This window comes from Heteronotia binoei, chromosome 5 (genome assembly GCF_032191835.1).
Source record: "Heteronotia binoei isolate CCM8104 ecotype False Entrance Well chromosome 5, APGP_CSIRO_Hbin_v1, whole genome shotgun sequence".
NCBI classification, from domain to species: domain Eukaryota; kingdom Metazoa; phylum Chordata; class Lepidosauria; order Squamata; family Gekkonidae; genus Heteronotia; species Heteronotia binoei.
Genome location: NC_083227.1, coordinates 28,455,120 through 28,474,886, shown reverse-complemented (window position 1 = coordinate 28,474,886; position 19,767 = coordinate 28,455,120). Strand labels below are relative to the sequence as shown.

General features: G+C 45.2%; 2 protein-coding genes across 2 annotated transcripts in view; one reads left to right on the top strand and one right to left on the bottom strand.

Annotated features, from left to right (window-relative positions):
* The window catches only part of LOC132571892 (uncharacterized), an 851,656-nt gene that overhangs the window by 462,679 nt on the left and 369,210 nt on the right, over positions 1–19,767 (top strand). The gene's annotated exons all lie outside the window — the stretch shown is intronic.
* Positions 10,590–19,767, bottom strand: part of LOC132571247 (zinc finger protein 883-like) — a 71,692-nt gene continuing 62,514 nt past the window's right edge. Inside the window, exons 2-6 of the mRNA XM_060237984.1 lie at positions 17,900–18,374; positions 17,683–17,731; positions 16,188–16,255; positions 15,830–15,956; positions 10,590–12,682 (exon numbers count right to left, since the gene is read on the bottom strand). Coding sequence (XP_060093967.1) covers positions 11,130–12,682; positions 15,830–15,956; positions 16,188–16,255; positions 17,683–17,731; positions 17,900–18,307 — 2,205 coding nt within the window. The 5' untranslated portion in view covers positions 18,308–18,374 and the 3' untranslated portion in view covers positions 10,590–11,129. The remainder of the gene's footprint in view (positions 12,683–15,829; positions 15,957–16,187; positions 16,256–17,682; positions 17,732–17,899; positions 18,375–19,767) is intronic.

Sequence of the window (19,767 nt, the reverse complement as noted above, 5' to 3'; positions counted from 1 at the left end):
TTATTGTGTGATTTTAACTGTTTTATTGTGTTGTAATCCTTCTGAGGTCGGTAAAATGAGTTCCCAGCTTGCTGGGGGGTAAAGTGTAGATGACCAGAGAAGGCAATGGCAAACCACCCCGTAAAAAGTCTGCCGTGAAAACGTTGTGAAAGCAATGTCACCCCAGTGTCAGAAACGACCACGGCTTGCACAGGGGACTACCTTTACATTTTTTTTTAAAATCTGCCCTGAGCCCATCTTGGGAAAGGGTGGATTATAAATTCACAAAATAAATAAAATAAACAAATTAAGAACAATATGTAAAGTAACAAAACCCACTATATCAAGGAAAATTCTACAAACAACAAAGTAATACAACATGCAATGTGACACAGTGCAGTAACTCAGTACAAATGCAGGTTGCTCTTTAACAAACAGATATCAAGCCAGTCCAAAACTGTGGCTCAGCCAACAGTATTTCTTCTCTGGCCACTCCAGACTTGACCAATACTGTGTCGCATTGCATGTTGTATTACTTTGTTGTTTGTAGAATTTTCCTTATTCTACAAAATAGAATAGTGGGTTTTCTTACTGTACGTATTGTTCTTAATTGCAGACGCCAAATACCTTAGAGCTTTGTTAAGTACTCTAGTCTTTTGTCACCCTGAGGCTTTTCTTTCATTTTATAGCCATACAAACATACAGGGCTTTTTTTGTAGCAGGAACTTCTTTGCATATTAGGCCACACACCCCTGATGTAGCCAATCCCCCAAGAGCTTACAGGGTTCTTAGTACAGGGCCTACTGTAAGCTCCAGGAGGATTAGCTACATCAGGGGTGTGTGGCCTAACATGCAAAGGAATTCCTGCTTTAAAAAAAGCCCTGCATACATACGTATACATATAACACATATACATATGACATACATAATACATATGACATCAGCAATGGAAGAAGTGACTCATGACATCTCATACTTGAATTACGGGTGTTTGTCTTCTGGACCTTTGTTTTTATTTTGCTACAACAGACAGCTGCTGAAATGAGTGAATAAATAGCAGGGTGGAGCACGTAGTGTAGTCAGGTCAGATCTGGTCTACCCAGGTTTGAATCCCCACCCAGCCATGGAAGCTTGCTGGGTAATTTGGGGCCAGTCACACACCTGAGAGCCAGTCACACACCTGAGAGCCAGTTTGGTGTAGTGGTTAAGTGCGTGGACTCGGGTTTGATTCCCCACTCCTCCACTTGCACCTGCTGAGATGGCCTTGGGTCAGCCATAGCTTTCGTAGAAGCTGTCCTTGAAAGGGCAGCTGCTATGAAAGAACTCACCGCCCCACCTACCTCACAGGGTGTTTGTTGTGTGTGGGGGGGAGGTAGAAGAGATTGTGACCACTCTGAGATTCAGAGTATAGGGCGGGATATAAATCCAAAATCTTCAGGCTAGCATATCTTACAAGGTTCTTGTGAGAACAACCTACAGAAGGGCAGAACATGGCAACCCAGTCATAGATGCATAGATGGCTTCAAGAGGGGATTAGATAAACATATGGAGCAGAGGTCCCTCGGTACCTATTAGCCACAGGGTACAGATGGAGCTCTCTGTCTGGGGCATGTGATGCTCTGTATTCTTGGTGCTTGGGGGGGGGGGGCGCAACAGTGGGACTTCTAGTGCCCTGGCCCTGCTGGTGGACCTCCTGATGGCACCTGAGGTGACAGAATATTGGACCTGATGGGCCATTGACCTAAGCCAACATGGCTTCTCTTATGTTCGTAACTCACCATAGGCCTCAATGGGGAGAAGAGTGAGGTATAAATGATATTAAAAACATTACATATAGATGAAAAGCAGGTTCAAGAGTGCACTTGCAGCTCACAGGTCATAAAAATGTAATGCCTCATTGGGTTCCCTTTTTTAAAAAACCCACTCTTTCCAGAAAAAAGCAGAAAGCCTTTTAAAAAGCTCATCCATGTCTTCATAAAAGTACTACTAAACAAAAAATTCTTGCAACCATCTACAAGAGCCAGTTTGATGTAGTGGTTAAGTGTGTGGACTCTTATCTGGGAGAACCGGATTTGATTCCCCACTCCTCCACTTGCACCTGCTGGAATGGCCTTGGGTCAGCCATTGCTCTGGCAGAGCTGTCCTTGAAAGGGCAGCTTCTGGGAGAGCCCTCTCAGCCCCACCCACCTCACAGGGTGTCTGTTGTGGGGGAGGAAGGTAAAGGAGATTGTGAACTGCTCTGAGACTCCAAAATTCAGAATGAAGGGTGGGGTATAAATCCAATATCACCATCATCATCTTCTACTTCTACAATGAGAGACCGCAGAATGGGATCAGGGGGGCAATTTACACATGCGGTTAAGAAGTTGGAAACAGGGAATAAGGAGCAGGATGGAGCTGCTTAGAGTCCCATGGGGACTGTCTGGTCCCAGTCCTGCTGCAGACAACTGGAGAAGATCCAGACAGCAGCTGGGCTGGTTCACAGAAACCAACAGAGTTCTGGAGGAGTCAGAGAAGATGAAGGAAGGTCAGCTTGTGAACTTTGAAGGGCCCCAGCCCCCTGACAGGTAGAAGGAGAAGGAGGAGAAGAAGACTGAAGATTTATACCCTGCCCTTCTCTCTGAATCAGAGACTCAGAGCAGCTCACAATCGCCTTTATTTTCCTCCCCCTCAACAGACGCCCTGTGAGGTGGGTGGGGCTGAGAGGGCTCTCCCAGAAGCTGCCCTTTCAAGGACAACTCTTTTGAGAGTGATGGCTGACCTATGGCCATTCCAGCAGGTGCAAGTGGAGGAGTGGGGAATCAAACCCAGTTCTCCCAGATAAAGAGTCCACACACTCAACCACTACACCAAGCTGGCTCTGCCTTTATGCCTCTTCACCAGTTGTGCAGATTGGAAATCTAAATATGCTAACAAGGTGGAAGAGCATTGCATACTGGGTAAAAATTAGGATTTTGAAAAGCACCTTTTAGTTAAGGAGTTCATTGTTACAGGGAAACTGTTCTTCATTTTAAACCACTCAAGGACCTATGTTTTTATGATCTGTCTGGGGTTTTTATTCTGGATTGTAATTTATAACTAGGAGTATTATTGAATTTTGCTTAAGCTACCTTAGGCAGGTCCCTTAAGGAGGCAGTAAACAAATCCTCAAAATAAATAAATTGACATATTTGTCCAACAAGAAAGCAAAGCAAGATAGAGATCTTTCAGAGTTTTGTGGCTGATTTGAGAAACCTGATTCTGCAGCTTGCTGATTTCTTCAGAAGGGTTCACGGGCCTCACATTCAGCAGAAGCTCACAGGAGCACAGCTCTTGAACCTTTCTGAGGGTTTCCCCTCTTCCTCCCCACCTGCCTTGTCCTTTGAATAGTAGATACAGCTGCATAACAATCCCTGGATTAGGAGAGCGGGCAGCCAGCCAGCCACCAGGGGCTTTGCCACGCTCCCAGCAGGTCTCATTAACCCTTGGAGAAACCCACACCACCTTTTTCCACTAATGTGATTTTGGATGGTGGGTGGCTTGCTGGCCTTTTGACTGGAGGGGGGGCAGCCCAGGAGAGCCCCAGGCGACTGAGTCCTGCTTGGTCTGGCTGGCTCTCTAGTTAGCCCAAGCAGGCCTCGCTTGCCCGGGGCTCTCCTTTCTTGCATCGGTTGTTTTTGGCTGGCGGGGGCGGGATATGCTAATGAGCTCCGCCATCTATTTTTTTACAAAACAACCCGATAGTTCATATTGTCATGAGTTTCCTGCACTGCAAAAGGAGGGGCAGATTGCTAGAAAGAAATGACTTTGGCTTTAGCCAAGGTCACTGAATTCTGCTAAGTCACAAAAGTCCCCCAGAAAACAAGGCCTGCTGCCTCTTCAGAAAGCCATACCAGAGCGGAGAAGGGAATCCTCCAAAAATCCAAGTTTGCTCTTCCAGAACACCAAGTAAGAGAGGGGCTGTGGCTCGCTGGCAGAGCATCTGCTTGCCACGTAGAAGTCCCAGGTTCAATCCCAAGCATCTCCAGCTGAAAGGATAATCTAGGAGATGACAGGAAAGACCTCAGCTTGAGACACTGGAGAGCCACTGCCAGTCTGAGTTTGATGGGTCAAGGGTAGTATATGGTATATGGCAGGGGTCATTTCGTAGAACAAAAGGTGCAGGAGCTTATTAGCACAACTCATTTGCATATGCTACACACCCCTGACATCACCAGAAGGTGTACTAAATTATATCAGCCCAGCTGATATAGGAGATTGGAAGGTGTACTAAATTATATCAACCTTAAAATGCTTCTTAAATTATAATTGTCATAATTTAAGAGAAGCCATGTTGGATCAGGCCAATGGCCCGTTCAGTCCAACACTCTGTGTCACACAATGGCCAATATATGTGTGTGTATATAAATATATATACACACACATATACATACACACACACACATATATATACACCGTGGCTAATAGCCACTGATGGACCTCTGCTCCATATTTTTATCCAATCCGTTCTTAAAGCTGGCTATGCTTGTAGCCGCCACCACCACCTGTGGCAGTGAATTCCACATATTAATCACCCTTTGGGTGAAGAAGTACCGTACTTCCTTTTATCCGTTTTAACCTGACTGCTCAGCGATTTCATTGAATGCCCACAAGTTCTTGTATTGTGAGAAAGGGAGAAAAGTACTTCTTTCTCTACTTTCTCCATCCTATGCATAATCTTGTAAACCTCTATCATGTCACCCTGCATGTCATTAAAAACCTTATACTTTTGAAATTACTTTCTCCTATATGGCCACAGTGGCATGATGAAGATTTCTATCTATTTTATATGTTTTGGTTATTTTCCCCTTTTAGAAAGTTTGTCAAAGCATAGAGTTCAGCAAAATTCCCACAGGGGGGTTGAACAATGGAGCCCAGAAGCAAGTATAAGAAAGAAAGAGTGTAATAAAATTTAGAGGTTCCGGAGCTCTGCCCCTATGAGCTCCTGCCCAAAATGAGGCCTGGTATATGGTGTATATATATTCAGCTTCATGGGTTCACTTACAGCTACTGGAATGGCCTTGAGTCAGGCATAGCTATCACAGTTGTCCTTGAAAGGGCAGCTGCTTTGAGAGCCCTCTCAGCCCCACTCACCTCACGGGGTGTCTGTTATGGGGGGGGGAGAAGATATAGGAGATTGTGAGCCGCTCTGAGACTCTGATTCAGAGAGAAGGGCAGGGTACAAATCTGCAGTCTTCTTCTTCATTTGTTCAAGAAAAAACATGCAAGCCTTTGTGGACAATGTCTGCAGCTCAACAATGCCAGGTTGATGGGAAAAAAGGAGAGATAAAAAGCAGCTGTCATGGGAAGACCTCAGCTCTGCTTCCAGTAAAGAGGAGCTTCTAGAGAACAAGCGGAATACGCTGGTTTGAAACAATTAAGGGAAGGATTGCTAAACTGCAGTAGTCTGGGCAGAAATCTCTCAAAACCTCCAACGCAGCTCCCCCTCTGCACGATTCCACTGTCCAAACCAGGGAAACATTATGCAAAGGAAATATCCTTTCAGCGCTTACCTGTTCTCCCCCAAAATGCCTTGCCCCGTCTCTCCTTCCCTCCAATGGCATTAGCCCATCCCCTGGCACTTGGGTCAGTGGATCTGGAAGTGATTGTGGCAAGTCATGTGACCTTCTCAATCAGTGTCTCTCTAGGAATGGAAGCTCTGTCCCATTAACCCTTGGAACAAAAGCAAAAGTCAAGCAGTACCTTTAAGACCAACAAAGTTTTATTCAGAATGGAAGCTTCTGTATGCCCTAAGCACACTTCATCAGACAAAAGAACGGAATGGCAAGCAGTCCTAAATATAGAGAAAGTGGGCAGTGAAATGGAGTCATGTAAATGGGTTTTTTAGCAGATTAAAGGAGTCACAAGTTGGGTTCTGGTGTTTGTTAGGTTACGGCAGGGCTTTTTTGGTAGAAAAAGTCCAGCAGGAATTCATTTGCATGTTAGGCCACACCCCCTGATGGCACCATTGTTTCACATAGGGCCTTTTGTAGAAAAAGCCCAGCAGGAATTCATTTACATATTAGGCCACACTCCCTGACACCAAGCCAGCTGGAACTGCGTTCCTGTTCAAAAAACTGGTTTACATTAACTGGGTTGAAAAAACAACAAAGGGTAATTAAGTTGGAATAGCAGATTTATGTCCATGTACTAAACCCATTAAGTATCCTGGGTGTGAAGTGCAATAAATGAGAGTCTGTTGTAATGTTAGGTCTGGGTTAAAATAAGGGCTTAGGTTTCTCAGAGGTTTGATTTAAACATGCAGGGCTTATTTTGAGCAGGAACGTACAGGAACGCAGTTCCGGCTGGCCTGGTATCGGGTGTGGCCTGATATGCAAATGAGCTCCTGCTGGACCTTTTCTACAAAAAAGCCCCATGGTAGACAATTGTGGCATCAGGGTGTGTGGCCTAATATGCAAATGAGTTCCTGCTGGGCTTCTTCTACCCAAAAAGCCCTGTAAACATGTAACACACATATAAACATAATCCTAGTTTGCCATTAGAAAAAAAGAATACATTAAAATATAGTGGAAGATGGGTTAGTATATGTAACCCTTAGACTGATTCCCTCGTTTTTTTCAGAGTTGGAAGAGGCCGTACGGGCCATCTAGTCCAACCCTCTGCTCAATGCAGGATCAACCTAGATCCCTGAGAAGTGTTCATCCGGCTACTGCTTAAAGACTGCCAATAGGGGGAGCTCACCCTATTCAGTAGCTTCTTCAATAGCTGATTCCACCGTTGAACAACTCTTTCTAATATCCTGTCGGTACCTTCCTACTCTTAATTTAAACCCATTATTGCAAGTTCTCTGCTCTGCTGCTGACAGGAACAGCTCCCTGCCCTCCTCCAAGTGACAGCCCTTCAAAGACTTCAAGAGAGCTATCATGTCCCCCCTCAACCTCCTCTTCTCCAGACTGAACATTCTCAAGTCCCTCAGTCTATTCTCACAGGGCTTGGTCTCCGGGCCCCGATCTTCCTTGTTGCTCTCCTCTGCACCTGCTCCATTCTGTCCATATCCTTCTTGAAGTGAGGCCTCCAGAACTGCACACAGTACTCCAGATGTGGCCTAACTAGTGAAGTGTACAGTGGAACTATGACATCTTGCAATTTAGATGTTATGCCTCTGTTGATACATCCCAAGATGGCATTGCCTTTTTTGTTGCTGCATCACACAGGCTGCTCATATTTAGCTTATGGCTCACCTGTACCCCAAGATCTTGCTCACACACAATGCTACCCAGTAGTGTATTCCCCCATCCAGTACGTGTGCTTCTAATTTTTGGTACCAAGATGTAGAACACGGCACTTATCTTTGTTAAATAGCATCTTGTTCACTTCTGCCCACTTTTCCAGAACGTTCAGATCTCCAGAAGGCAGAAAGGAGTTTCTCTTTGCTTCACCCTTCCAAAGGTGGCATCTCTTTGCCCAGAAAACCTCACTCCGGAGATTCTGAGGTTCAGAATGGAAAGCAGGAAGCTGATGTGTTGTGACTGAATGTGGAGCAATCCTATATATCCATCAGGAGGAAATACCATCCTATAATCCCTAAGACTCTCATGCAGGCTGCAGAGAAGCTTCTGGCCAGGCTCGCTGGCTTGAGCCACGCAGAGCATTTCCCAGGCATCATCTGTGCTGCTCCCTCCCAAGAGGAAACTTTGTTCTGGGTGGTGGGGCTTGATTTTGTGTGGCGCGAATAAACAGGCATTACTGTCTCTTTGGTAACGCCCAGGCCTCATATTCAACAGGAGCTCACAGGAGCATAGCTCCTGAAGCTTTCTGATGACCCCCCTCTTCCTCCCCATCTACCTTGTCCATTGAATAGTAGGTGCAGCTGTATTAGGAGATTAGAACATTTCTCAGGGACCTAGGTTGATCCTGCATTGAGCAGAGGATTGGACTAGATGGCCCGTACGGCCTCTTCCAACTCTGTGGAAAAAACGAGGGAGTCACTCTAAGGGTTACATATACTAACCTATCTTCCACTGTATTTTAATGCATTCTTTTTTCTCCCTGGATTAGGAAAGCGGGCAGCCAGCCAGCCACCAGGGGCTTTGCCACACCCCCAGCAGCCCTCATTAACTCCTGGAGAAGCCCACACCACTCTTTCTCCACTTATGTGATTTTGGGTGGTGGATGGCTTGCTGGCCTTTTGACTAGAGGAGCAGCAGCCCAGAAAAGCCCCAGGTGAGCAAGGACTGCTTGGGCTGGCTGGATCCCTAGCCAGCCCAAGCAGGCCTCGCCCACCCAGGGCTCTCCTTTCTTGCATTGGTTGCTTTTGGTTGTGGGAGGCGGCATGTGCTAATGAGTTATCCTAATGAGCTCTACCATCTATTTTTTTGACAAAATGACCACTGGTAATGCCATACCAGAATGGAGAGGGGAGAGTCTGGAACACATATTTTATAGTTACATTTCTATTGCATGTTGTCATTATTTAGGCCAGTGGCTCCCAACCTTTTTGGTACCAGGGACCGGTTTCATGGACAATTTTTCCACGGACCGGGGTGGGGTGGGGGCACTGGGTAATAAAGGGAGGCAGATTAATCTCCCTAGGCAGAGAGTTCTAAAGATTTGGCACCATGACTGAGACGGCCTTTCCCCAGATTACTACCATTGTAGCTGGAATGATCAGGTATTTTAATATGGCTTGTTTTAAATTCAGGGCTTTTTTCCCCTCTTGGTAGCAGGAACTCCTATGTATATTAGGCCACATACCCCTGATGTAGCCTTACAGCCTAACTGGAGCTTACAGTAGGCCCTGCACTAAGAGCCTTGTAAGCTCTTGGAGGACTGGCTACCTGAGGGGGGTGTGTGCAAGCACCAGTCATTTCACAAGGTCTTCATGGCAGACTTTTTATGGGGTGGTTTGCCATTGCCTTCCCCAGTCATCTACACTTTCCCCCCAGCAAGCTGGGGACTCATTTTACCGACCTTGGAAGGATGGAAGGCTGAGTCAACCTGGAGCCGGCTACCTGAACCAGCTTACGCCAGGATCGAACTCTGGTCGTGAGCAGAGGGCTCTGACTGCAGTACTGCAGTTTTACCACTCTGCATCACGTGGCTCTTTCAGCTAGGATAGCAAGGGCAAAAAGACCGGGTTCCTGTTGAAGTTAGGTGTGCTGGCAGACCACTCTGGCTTCTGGAAAGAAGGAAGGAAAACAGATGGGGGAAGGGAGAGGTAGAAAGAAAGCAACTTTAACTTTAAGTGCATTCTCCAAGCTGCTGGCTGGCTTAGCGAAGTGATTTAAATAGAAAAATGCCTTCTCCAAGCCAGCCAATAGGGCAGTGGGGGTTTTGAGGGTTGGGTGAGAGTCACATGTGGCTCTCGAGCTGTGGTTTGGCCACCCCTACTCTAGATTCTGCAGCTGTGTAGGAGTCAATAAAGATGTGGTCTCCTTTAAGAACTCGGACTGCGTTCAAAGCGCTTCACTCAAGTGTTTGGTAACTTGTTCCTGCATGCAGAGAAAGGGGAGTGGGAGATGGAACCATCCAACCTCTCTCAAACAGAGAAACCCTGCCCATGCCCAATCTGCCATAAAACAGGACACTATTTTAGTGTGGACGGTGGCCAGGGGTTGTTTTGTAGAAAAATAGGTGGAGGAGCTTATTGGCATAACTCATTAGCATATGCCGCCCCTCCCCTTAGCCAAAAGCGACCCAATGCATAAAAGGAGAGCACCGGGCGAGTGAGGCCTGCTTGGGCTGGCTAGAGATCCAGCCAGCCCAAGCAGGCTTCGCTCTCCTGGGGCTCTCCTTAGCCGCCCCCCCCCAACAGCCAAAAGGCCAGGAAGCCTCCCGCCACCCAGAATCACATAAAAAGTGGAGAAAGAGTGGTGCAGGCTTCTCCAGGGGTTAATGAGGGCTGCTGGAAAGGAAAGGTCCCCTGTGCAAGCACCAGTCGTTTCTGACTCTGGGGTGACATTGTTTTCACGTTTTCATGGCAGACTTTTTACGGGGTGGTTTGCCATTGCCTTCCCCAGTCATCTACACTTTCCCCCCAGCAAGCTGGGTACTCATTTTACTGATCTCGGAAGGATGGAAGGCTGAGTCAACCTCGAGCCGGCTACATGAAAACCCAGCTTCCGCCGGAGATCGAACTCAGGTCGTCGGCAGAGTTTAGGACTGCAGTACTACAGCTTTAAAACTCTGCGCCACAGGGTTGCTGGGGGTGTGGCAAAGCCCCTGGTGGCTGCCCGCTCTCCTAATTCAGGGATTGTTATGCATCTGCACCTACTATTCAATGGACACGGTAGGTGGGGAGGAATTGGGGGAGCCCTCAGAAAGGTTCAGAAGCTGCGATCCTGTGAGCTCCTGCTGAATCCGAGGCCTGATGGTGGCAGTCTGAAGGACAATGGGTCAGGGAAGAAGGAAGAAGCAACCCCTCCATGCACATGAATGGAAGCCCCACTATCCTGTCTTTCACAGACACTATTTTGCTTTTGGGGTATATAAAGCAGCAGCATATAAATTCTCTAAATAAACCCCAAACCCATTTCCCAGCAAATGGGGAAATCAGAGCATGGCTTCAGGGGGCTGGTAGCAGCCTGGAGACCTATGGAAGAAGAGTTGAACAAAGAAGCTTCCAGAAAGAAGAGATTCAAAATCGGTCATAATTTTATAAATCTCTGCCAAGTCCCCCCTTAGACATCTCTTTTCAAAATTGAGAAGTCCCAGGTTCTTCAGCCTTTCCTCACAGCAAAAATGCTCCAACCCCTTAATCAGTTTGGTTGCCGTCTTTGTACTTTCCCCAGCTCTGTGATACCTGCACAACAATCGAGTAGAGAAAGACAGCACAAACAAGGAGGCAAAACAAACAAGGATGAAAATATCTCCTGTTTTAGACAAACTCCCAGAACTGGAAAAGCCAGAGTTGTGCTGTGCTTAGAGTGCTTGACTAGGGTCTTGGAGAAAAGCTATTTCCAGACTCGAAGGATTTATAATGGTTTCTCTCCAGAGTGGATATGTCAGTGGGCAATAAGGGATGAACACTGAGCAAAGCTCTATGAACAATCCAAGCATTTATATTGTTTTTCACCAGTGTGAATATATTAATGTTTAATAAGCTGTGAACTCCAAGCAAAGTGCTTTGCAGAATACAAGCATTTATATGCTTTCTACAGTGTGTGGATTTGTCAATGTGCACTAATGCTTTCAGTCAAATCTAAGCTGTCTGCACAATCCAAGAATTTAGATGGTTTCTCCACAGTGTGTAAATGCTGATGGGCCATAAGGTCTGAACACGCAAAGCTCTTTTCAGAATCCAAGCATTTATATGGCTTCTCCCCTGTGTGGGTACGCTGATGTTTAGTAAGCAGTAAACTCCAAGCACAGCTGTTTCCAAGCTCCAGGCATTCATATTGTTTCTCCCAGGTGCGGATACATTGATGAGATTTAAGCTCTGAACTCTGAGCAAAGTCCTTTTCGCACTCCAAGCATTTATATGGTTTCTCCCCTGTGTGGATTAGTTGATGGGATTTAAAGTCTGAACTCTGAGCAAAACTCTTTCCACACTCCAGGCATTTATATATTTTCTCCCCCGTGTGGATACGTTGATGGGATTTAAGGTGTGAACTCTGAGCAAAACTCTTTCCACACTCCAAGCATTCATATGGCTTTTCCCCTGTGTGGGTACGTTGATGGGTAGTAAGATCTGAACTGTAAGCAAAACTCTTTCCACACTCTAAGCATTTATATGGTTTCTCCCCTGTGTGAGTACGTTGATGCTTAGTAAGCAGTGAATTCCAAGCATAGCTCTTTCCACACACCAAACATTCATATGGTTTCTCCCCTGTGTGGATACGTTGATGGGATTTAAGCTGAGAACTCCAAGCAAAGCTCTTTCCACACTCCAAGCATTTATAAGGTTTCTCCCCAGTGTGGATACATTGATGTTTAGTAAGATGTGAACTCTGAGCAAATCTCCTTCCACACTCCAAGCATTTAAATGGTTTCTCCCCAGTGTGGATACGTTGATGGATATTAAGCCGTGAACTCTGAGCAAAGCTCTTTCCACACTGCAGGCATTTATATGGTTTCTCCCCTGTGTGGATGCTTTGATGGGATTTCAGTTGTGAACTACGAGCAAAGCTCTTTCTGCACTCCGAGCATTCATATGATTTCTCCCCAGTGTGGATACGTTGATGGGTGGTAAGAACTGAGTTGTAAGCAAAGCTCCTTTCACAGTCCAAGCATTTAAAAGGTTTCTCCCCTGTGTGGATACGTTGATGGGACTTCAAGTTCGAAATCTGAGAAAAGCTCTTTCCGCAGTCCAAGCATTCATACGGTTTCCTGCCTGTGTGGATACGTTGATGGGATTTAAGCTGTGAACTCTGAGCAAAGCTCTTTTCACACTCTGAGCACTTATATGGTTTCCCCCAAATGTGGATTTGTTGATGAGCCGATAGGGTATCACGTCGAGAAAAGCCCTTTCCACACTCTAAGCATTTATGTGATTTCTCCACTCCGTGGTTTTGTTGAGGAAAAGCAAAGATGCAATTCTGAGCAGAGCTTTTTCCACACTCCAACCATTTACGAGCTGTCTTAATTCTTTGGTGTCCATCAGCACCCTGAGGAGAGGATTCATTCCCACTCTTCCATTTTGTTCCACTGATTCTCTTCTGCTGTTTTTTCTCAAGTTCATGGTGGTGTGGTTCTTCCTTGGATTTGTTCCAAAGTCCATCAGCCTCTAGAGTAAAGACAGGTAAAACTTTCAGGCAAATGAAGAATCAAAAAGGCAATTAACTTCTCTAGATAATGACAGGACAGAAATCACAGTATGGAGAAACAAATCCTGCTCTGTATTAATCAGCTCTTGATTCTTCCTTGGGCTGAATTCTATCACAGACAAGGTGGACTAGTAAAGTCTTCTTGTGTACAGACAGTATCTCTCTGAAGAAGGATATTTTGGATCTGATCCTCTTCATGTGAACCTTTCAGGGGGCTCTAGGTGGCCACTGTGGGAAATGGGAAGCTGGACTAAATGGCTTCCCCTAAATACTTTCCTGTATTCAGGGCTTTTTTGGTAGCAGGAGCAGCTCTGCATATTAGGCCACGCCCCCCTGATGTAGCCAATCCTCCAAGAGCTTAGAGGCTCTTAGTACAGGGCCTACTGTAAACTCCAGGAGGATTGGCTACGTCAGGGAGGCATGGTCTAATATGTAGAGGAGCTCCTGCTAGAAAAAGAGCCATGCCTGTATTTAAGGACAGAACTGAATTTGTTGGACAGTGCATTCGGAGTATAGCTTTTACATTCTAACCACAGAGACCCAGTCTGAGATCCAAACTTGTAAAGCTCATTGTACTTTTCACTCTCTAGGTAAGTTCAGCCTCCAAAGCCCTGTGCTCTGGGAGCCTGCAGGCTGAGGCGGGCAGTGACTAGAGACTATGAGTATCAGTGGTGAATGGGGAACGTCTCCCATTTGAAGTCAGTTGGAGTTTACTTTCCTATAGAGCCAAGCTAAACTATATCTTTCCAGGACTATTTTTATAGAAACCCCCCTGCAGGAATTAATTTGCATATTAAGCCACACACCCTGACACCAAGCCAGCCAGAACTGCGTTCCTGTGTTTTTCTGCTCAAAAACCTGTTCACAAAACCTGTTGGTAGTCCCCGGGCCAAAGGAGGCCCGCCTAAAATCCACCAGGGACCGGGCCTTCTCAACAACGGCACCTTATTGGTGGAACCAGCTGCCGGAAGAGGTGCGGGCCCTGCGGGATCTAGGGCAATTCCGCAGGGCCTGTAAGACAGTCCTCTTCCGGCAGGCCTATGACATCAACTGACAATGGAAACATCTTCGATGGAACAAAATGTATTTATAGGCCGCCGGTTCTATTTTATCTTATTTTATCTTGTCTTTATTAATTTATGGTTTGATTGTATTTTTTAATGTTTTAAGCTGAAGTTGTTGAATTATCATGTTGTAAGCCGCCCTGAGACACTTAGGTGAGAAGGGCGGGGTATAAATCTTAATATAAATAAATAAATAAATAAATAAATAAAGTCCTGTATCTTTCCAACTGAGCTTTGACTTAGGGGGTTATTGTTTCAGTTGTTTTATGGCCTTCTAACCTGAAGACTCTTTTCAGGAGATTTCTCAGGCAACTGTTTTGTGCTTTTTTAAGGCCCAAAAGGAGGCCCTGTTGGCATTCCATAAACTGTTATGGAGGCCAATCTCCTTCCTGACCAGCTGTCGATGGATTTTCACCTGCACTCAAGGTTTTGTTCCCCCTGAAGAATGCTGAGCCCACTCAGTCCTCAATGAACGGCGGGGGGGGGGGGCTTCCATCTCAGTATTCCATCTCAATATTCAGTTTAGACACCAATATTTTAGCTTACATGCTAATAATTCTGGGTAACTATGCTGAAGCCCTTCCCTTGCTGGCATGTGTACCCAGGGCTCTTTTTTGAAGCAGGAACGACATTGCATATTAGGCCACACACCCCTGGTGCAGCCAATCCTCCCAGAACTTACAGTAGGCCCTGTACTAAGAGCCCTGTAAGCTCTTGAAGGATTGGCTACAACAAGGGTGTGTGGCCTAATATGCACAGGAGTTCCTGCTATAAAAAAACGAAGAAGAAAAAGCTCTGTGCATACCCATTCCACTCCCCTACTTACAGTTTTTATTGGAAAACCCCTACCAGGGTCCCTATTGGTGGTGGTGGAAAACATTGTGAAGCTTACTGGGTATCAAGTTGAGATCTCCCCTCAAGCTTTACTATTAAACTTAAGACTGAATGAAAACATACCATCCACTGTAAACAAAACTATAGCAATTTTAATATATGTTGCAAAAACAATAGCTATGTTATGGAAATGTACACAAAAACCTACAATTGACCTTTGGCATAGAAAGATTTGGAACTTTTATGTAATAAGCAAAATTACAGAAAGTTTAAGATTTATGACAAATCCAGCGAAGACTACTAACTTTGTAACTATTTGGTTTCCAATTTTAGATTATTTAATTTCACAAGATGAAGTGCCAGATATTACAAATGGTATCTTTATTAAAGCTAATTTTGGTTATACACAGGAAAAGAAATGTAACAGGATGCAAAGAACAATTATTTACTATAGCACAGAGAAACAACTACACATGATTCAAGTATGTTATGTATGACTTTTTATGTTGATCATTTAATATATTTTAAGATAGCATTGAATTGATTAAAAAATTTAATTAAAAATATTATTATTCAGCATCGACAATCTCACTGAACAAATATAATGGAAATCAGAAGCTTGCCATCTTGGATTTTTATATGTATGGAAATGTTTTTATATTTTTAATTTTAACATGTTTGTAAATTGCTAATGTTTTTAAACTGTTGTTAGCCGCCCTGAGCCTGTCAGGGGAGGGTGGGAAATAAATCTGATAAATTAATAAATAATAAAAGAAAAAGAAAAAAGAAAACACTGTGAAGCCACAGCTGGCTTACGGTGACCCCGTAGGGCAGGGGTGGTCAACGGTAGCTCTCCAGATGTTTTTTTGCCTACAACTCCCATCAGCCCCAGTCATTGGCCATGCTGGCTGGGGCTGATGGGAGTTGTAGGCAAAAAACATCTGAGGAGCTACCGTTGGCCACCCCGCCATAGGGTCATCAAGGCAAAAGAGGCACAGAAGTGGTTTGCCATTGCTTACCTCTGCATGGCAATCCTGAATTTCCATGGTGGTCTCCCATTCATGTACTAACCAGGTCCTACTGCACTTAATTTCTGAGAGCTGAAGATATTGGACCAACTTGGGTCATCCCAGTGAGACCTGGGGTCCTTCTTGGAAGGAATGACTTCTGCGTTCAGCAACTGTCAGTCAAGAAAAAGGAGAGCCTTACCCAGAGAGGCCACATTCTGCCAATTCTCCTCCATGACTTCCTGGTGAAGCCTTCTTTGGCTTGCATTCAGCAAAGCCCATTCCTCTGCAGTGAAATGAACAGTCACTTCCTCCAAGGTCACCAGGCCCTGGAAAAAGAAACAAACAACAAATTCTTCACAGATAATGTAAGAAATCTTCCCATTCTAAGGGCAGCCCAAAAGGGGAATAATAAAATGCTGACATTCAGGATTGAAACCTCCATTTTGATGTTGTTTCCAGTGAAGGACACAGATAACAGCTGAGGGACAGAAGATTCTCCCAGCGCAAGGGAGGGTGAGGAGAGGCACGCAGGGGCATGATCCACAGTCCACACTTACCCCATCAGGCTGCACAGAAGCTGCTTTCTCTCTGCCACAAAGGGATGACAACGCATGTACGGCACCACCTGGAAGGATAAGAAGGTAAACAAAAGGCATTTTGGATTTTCCAAGTACTTCGCATTACAGTTCCTTAGGGATTTTTTTGTGGGGGAAATAAGATTCTCCCTGTCTTGGCTCGTGATTGGAAGTGATCATTCTTTTTGGATAATCTTTTTGCTTCTACACTTTCGACAAACCCAGATGTGATACACTTATCACATACAAAAGCTGCCTGTCAAATGGTACAAAATTCACAGAATTAAGAAGAACTTTGAAATGCAAGGAACCCACCGACAGAACCACAGCCCCCAAATCCAAGTTCTGGTTTAAAATGTATCTGAGTTTTCATAATCTTCTGTAACATTTCGTGTACCATTTTCCAGTAGTCTTTCACCATCTCACACGGGGAATCTTCATTCTTGTACTTAAATATTCTTATTCTATTTAATATTCTTATCACTTCTTGTAATCCGCTGGTTGCCTGACGTCATCATTTCATCCGCTTACTGACTCTCTGAAGGTTATTTCTCATCATGCGTATATTCTGCCTTGTTAGAAAGGCAGAGCATAAACGAAAATATTCTTACCATTATTAATAATATATCATATTTGGCGCTGAGAATAATGACCTCACAATCTCACACTCATAGGGAGTGATGAGCCCAGTGAGATCACAGTGCCAAGCAGGAATATCCACAGGATGATCAAAGACAAGCTTTTGACAAAACCTTTCCTACCCTGGCACTTAATACCCAGTCAGATAGAACACAGTTTTGAAAGGATCTGAGTGCCGCATTCCACCAACATCCTTTTGAGGTCTGTCAATTCTGTACACTCCTTACCCTGGAAAAGCAGGTAACCCAAAGCTCTTGACTTACAAGCATTGTTCTCTCTAAGCTGCAGAGTCTTGTGAGCAAAAATTCTAATTTGTGAGCTACTGGCATTAAAGTTGTGAGCTACGGCATAAATTAGTGTGCTCTGGGGTCATCCTTCCTGAGCCGAGACAAAAATGTGTGAGCCAGAGGCTAAAAATCTGTGAGTGAGCTCACGCTAACTCAGCTTTGAGGGAACACTACTTACAAGTATCAGAAATTATCACAGCATAGGAGCACCTAAAAGCTTATGATTTTGTAATTCTTTTTATTGTCCCAACACCTTATTTTCCCAGTTTCGGACATTAATAATCATCATTTGAGTTTGGCGGCTGATTTGTCTTCAGCTCCCCTTTGATATTCATCCAGTTATCATGCTGTGATTTTAAATCTACTCTAGGTTTTTACTTCCCCAGACGGAATTTCTAAACTGAAATGCTGAGTGGAGCATTTTTCATGAGGCATCGAGGCAGCCCACTGACAGACAGGAGACCGTCAGTGGGAACAAAACCCTTTTTAAATGTTATTTATTTATTAGATTTATATCTCGCCCTCCCTGCCAAAGCAGGCTCAAATCTTACCCAGAAAAGTTGTTCTGTGGTAGCGCTCCTGCATGATCTTCTTCTGCGCCTGAAAAAGAAGTGGGGATCCCAGAAAGGGGAGACTGATGAGAAAAAGAACAGGAAACAGACTGGCTGGAGGGGGGAGGATTTAAAAAGCTGGGGCAATCTTTATGGATTTCAGGAGTATCATTCATATTCAGTACTCCCCCAATGTACCTAGATAAACCCCTCTCACCTGCTGATCCCGATTCTTGTCCTCTGCCTGGCTGAGGAGGAAGCCTTCTGCCAGGGCCACCGCCTGGGAACTGGTCTCCGGCCTGCACTCCCTGACCCAGCTCTCCATCTCTGGGGGCAGGACAGCCAGGAACTGCTCCAGGATCACCAGGTCCAGCATCTCCTTCTTGCTGTTTCTTTCTGGCTTCAGCCACCGGTGGCAAAGATGGTGGAGTTGGCTGCAAACCTCTCGGGGCCCCTTGGCCTCCTGGTACTGGAATTGCCTGAATTGCTGGCACTGCACTTCTGGAGAGAGGACATTGTCTCTCTGGCTCTTCTGTATGGTTCCTTCCCACAGCTCTCTTCTGCTCCCAGCCTTGGTGGCACCTTGGCCTTTTTCTGATTCAAGGACAGCTGGCTCTACCCTCATCCTCCCTTCCTATCCCAAGAGCCTTCACCTGGACCACTGGATTACCTTCCTCCTCTTCCCAATGCTTCTGTAAAGGCAAGTGACAGTTCTGTGACCTCCTGCAAAGTCAATACTGATTTTTGGATTGATTTGCACACACACACAAATACATAAATGATATCTGCAATGGAAGAAGTGAGCTCTGACTAATGAAAGCTGATACTAGAATCAAGGGTGTTGGTCTTCTGGAGTTCTCTTTGTTCTGCTAAAAATGAATGAAGAAGTAGCAGCAGGAGTGAGCAAATAGTGGTTAGAATATCAGATTATGACATCTGCAATGGAAGAAGTGAGCTTTGACTAATGAAAGCTGATACTAGAATCAAGGGTGTTGGTCTTCTGGAGTTCTCTTTGTTCTGCTAAAAATGAATGAAGAAGTAGCAGCAGGAGTGAGCAAATAGTGGTTAGAATATCAGATTAGCTCTGGGAGACCCAGGTTCAAATCTCCACTCTGTCACAAAAGCTAGCTAGGTGACCTTGGCCAGGCAAACACCCTCAGACTAACACACTTAAGAGAAGCCATGTTGGATCAGGCCAATGGCCCATCCAGTCCAACACTCTGTCACACAGTGGCCAAAAAAACCAAAAAACATGTGCCGACAGGAGGTCCACCAGTGGGGCCAGGACACTAGAAGCCCACTCACTCAGCAAGCTCCAAGAATACACATCACCACTTCCCCAGACAAAGAGAAGAAGAAGACTGCAGATTTATACCCCAGAATCAGAGACTCAGAGCAGCTTACAATCGCCTATATCTTCTCCCCCCACAAAAGAAACCCTGTGAGGCGGGTGGGGATGAGAGGGCTCTCACAGAAGCAGCCCTTTCAAGGACAACTCCTGCGAGAGCTATGGCTAACCCAAGGCCATTCCAGCAGCTGTAAGTTGAGGAGTGGGGAATCAAACCCGATTCTCCCAGATAAGAGTCTGCACACTTAATCACCACACCAAACTGGCTCTCTATAGTTCTATTTATACCTTGTAGCTAATAGCCACTGATGGACCTCTGCTCCATGTGCTTATCCTATCCCCTCTTGAAGCTGTCTATGCTTGCAGTCACCACCACCTCCTTTTGGGTGAAGAAGTTCTTCTTTTTATCTATTGACTGCTCAACAACTTCATTGAGTGCCCATAAGTTCTTCTATTATGAGAAAGGGAGAAAAGTACTCCTTTCTCAACCTTGTCTATTCTATGCATAATTTTATAACCCTCTATCATGTCATCCATCAGTTGTCGTTTCTCCAAGCTGAAGACCCCCAAGTGCTTTAACCTTTCTTCATAGGGAAAGTGTTCCAACCCTTTAATCATTCTAGTTGCCCTTTTCTGCACTTTTTCCAAGTCTATAGTATCTTTTTAAAGGTGCGGTGACCAGAATTGAACACAGTACTCCGAATGAGACCACACCATCAATATATACAGGGCCATTA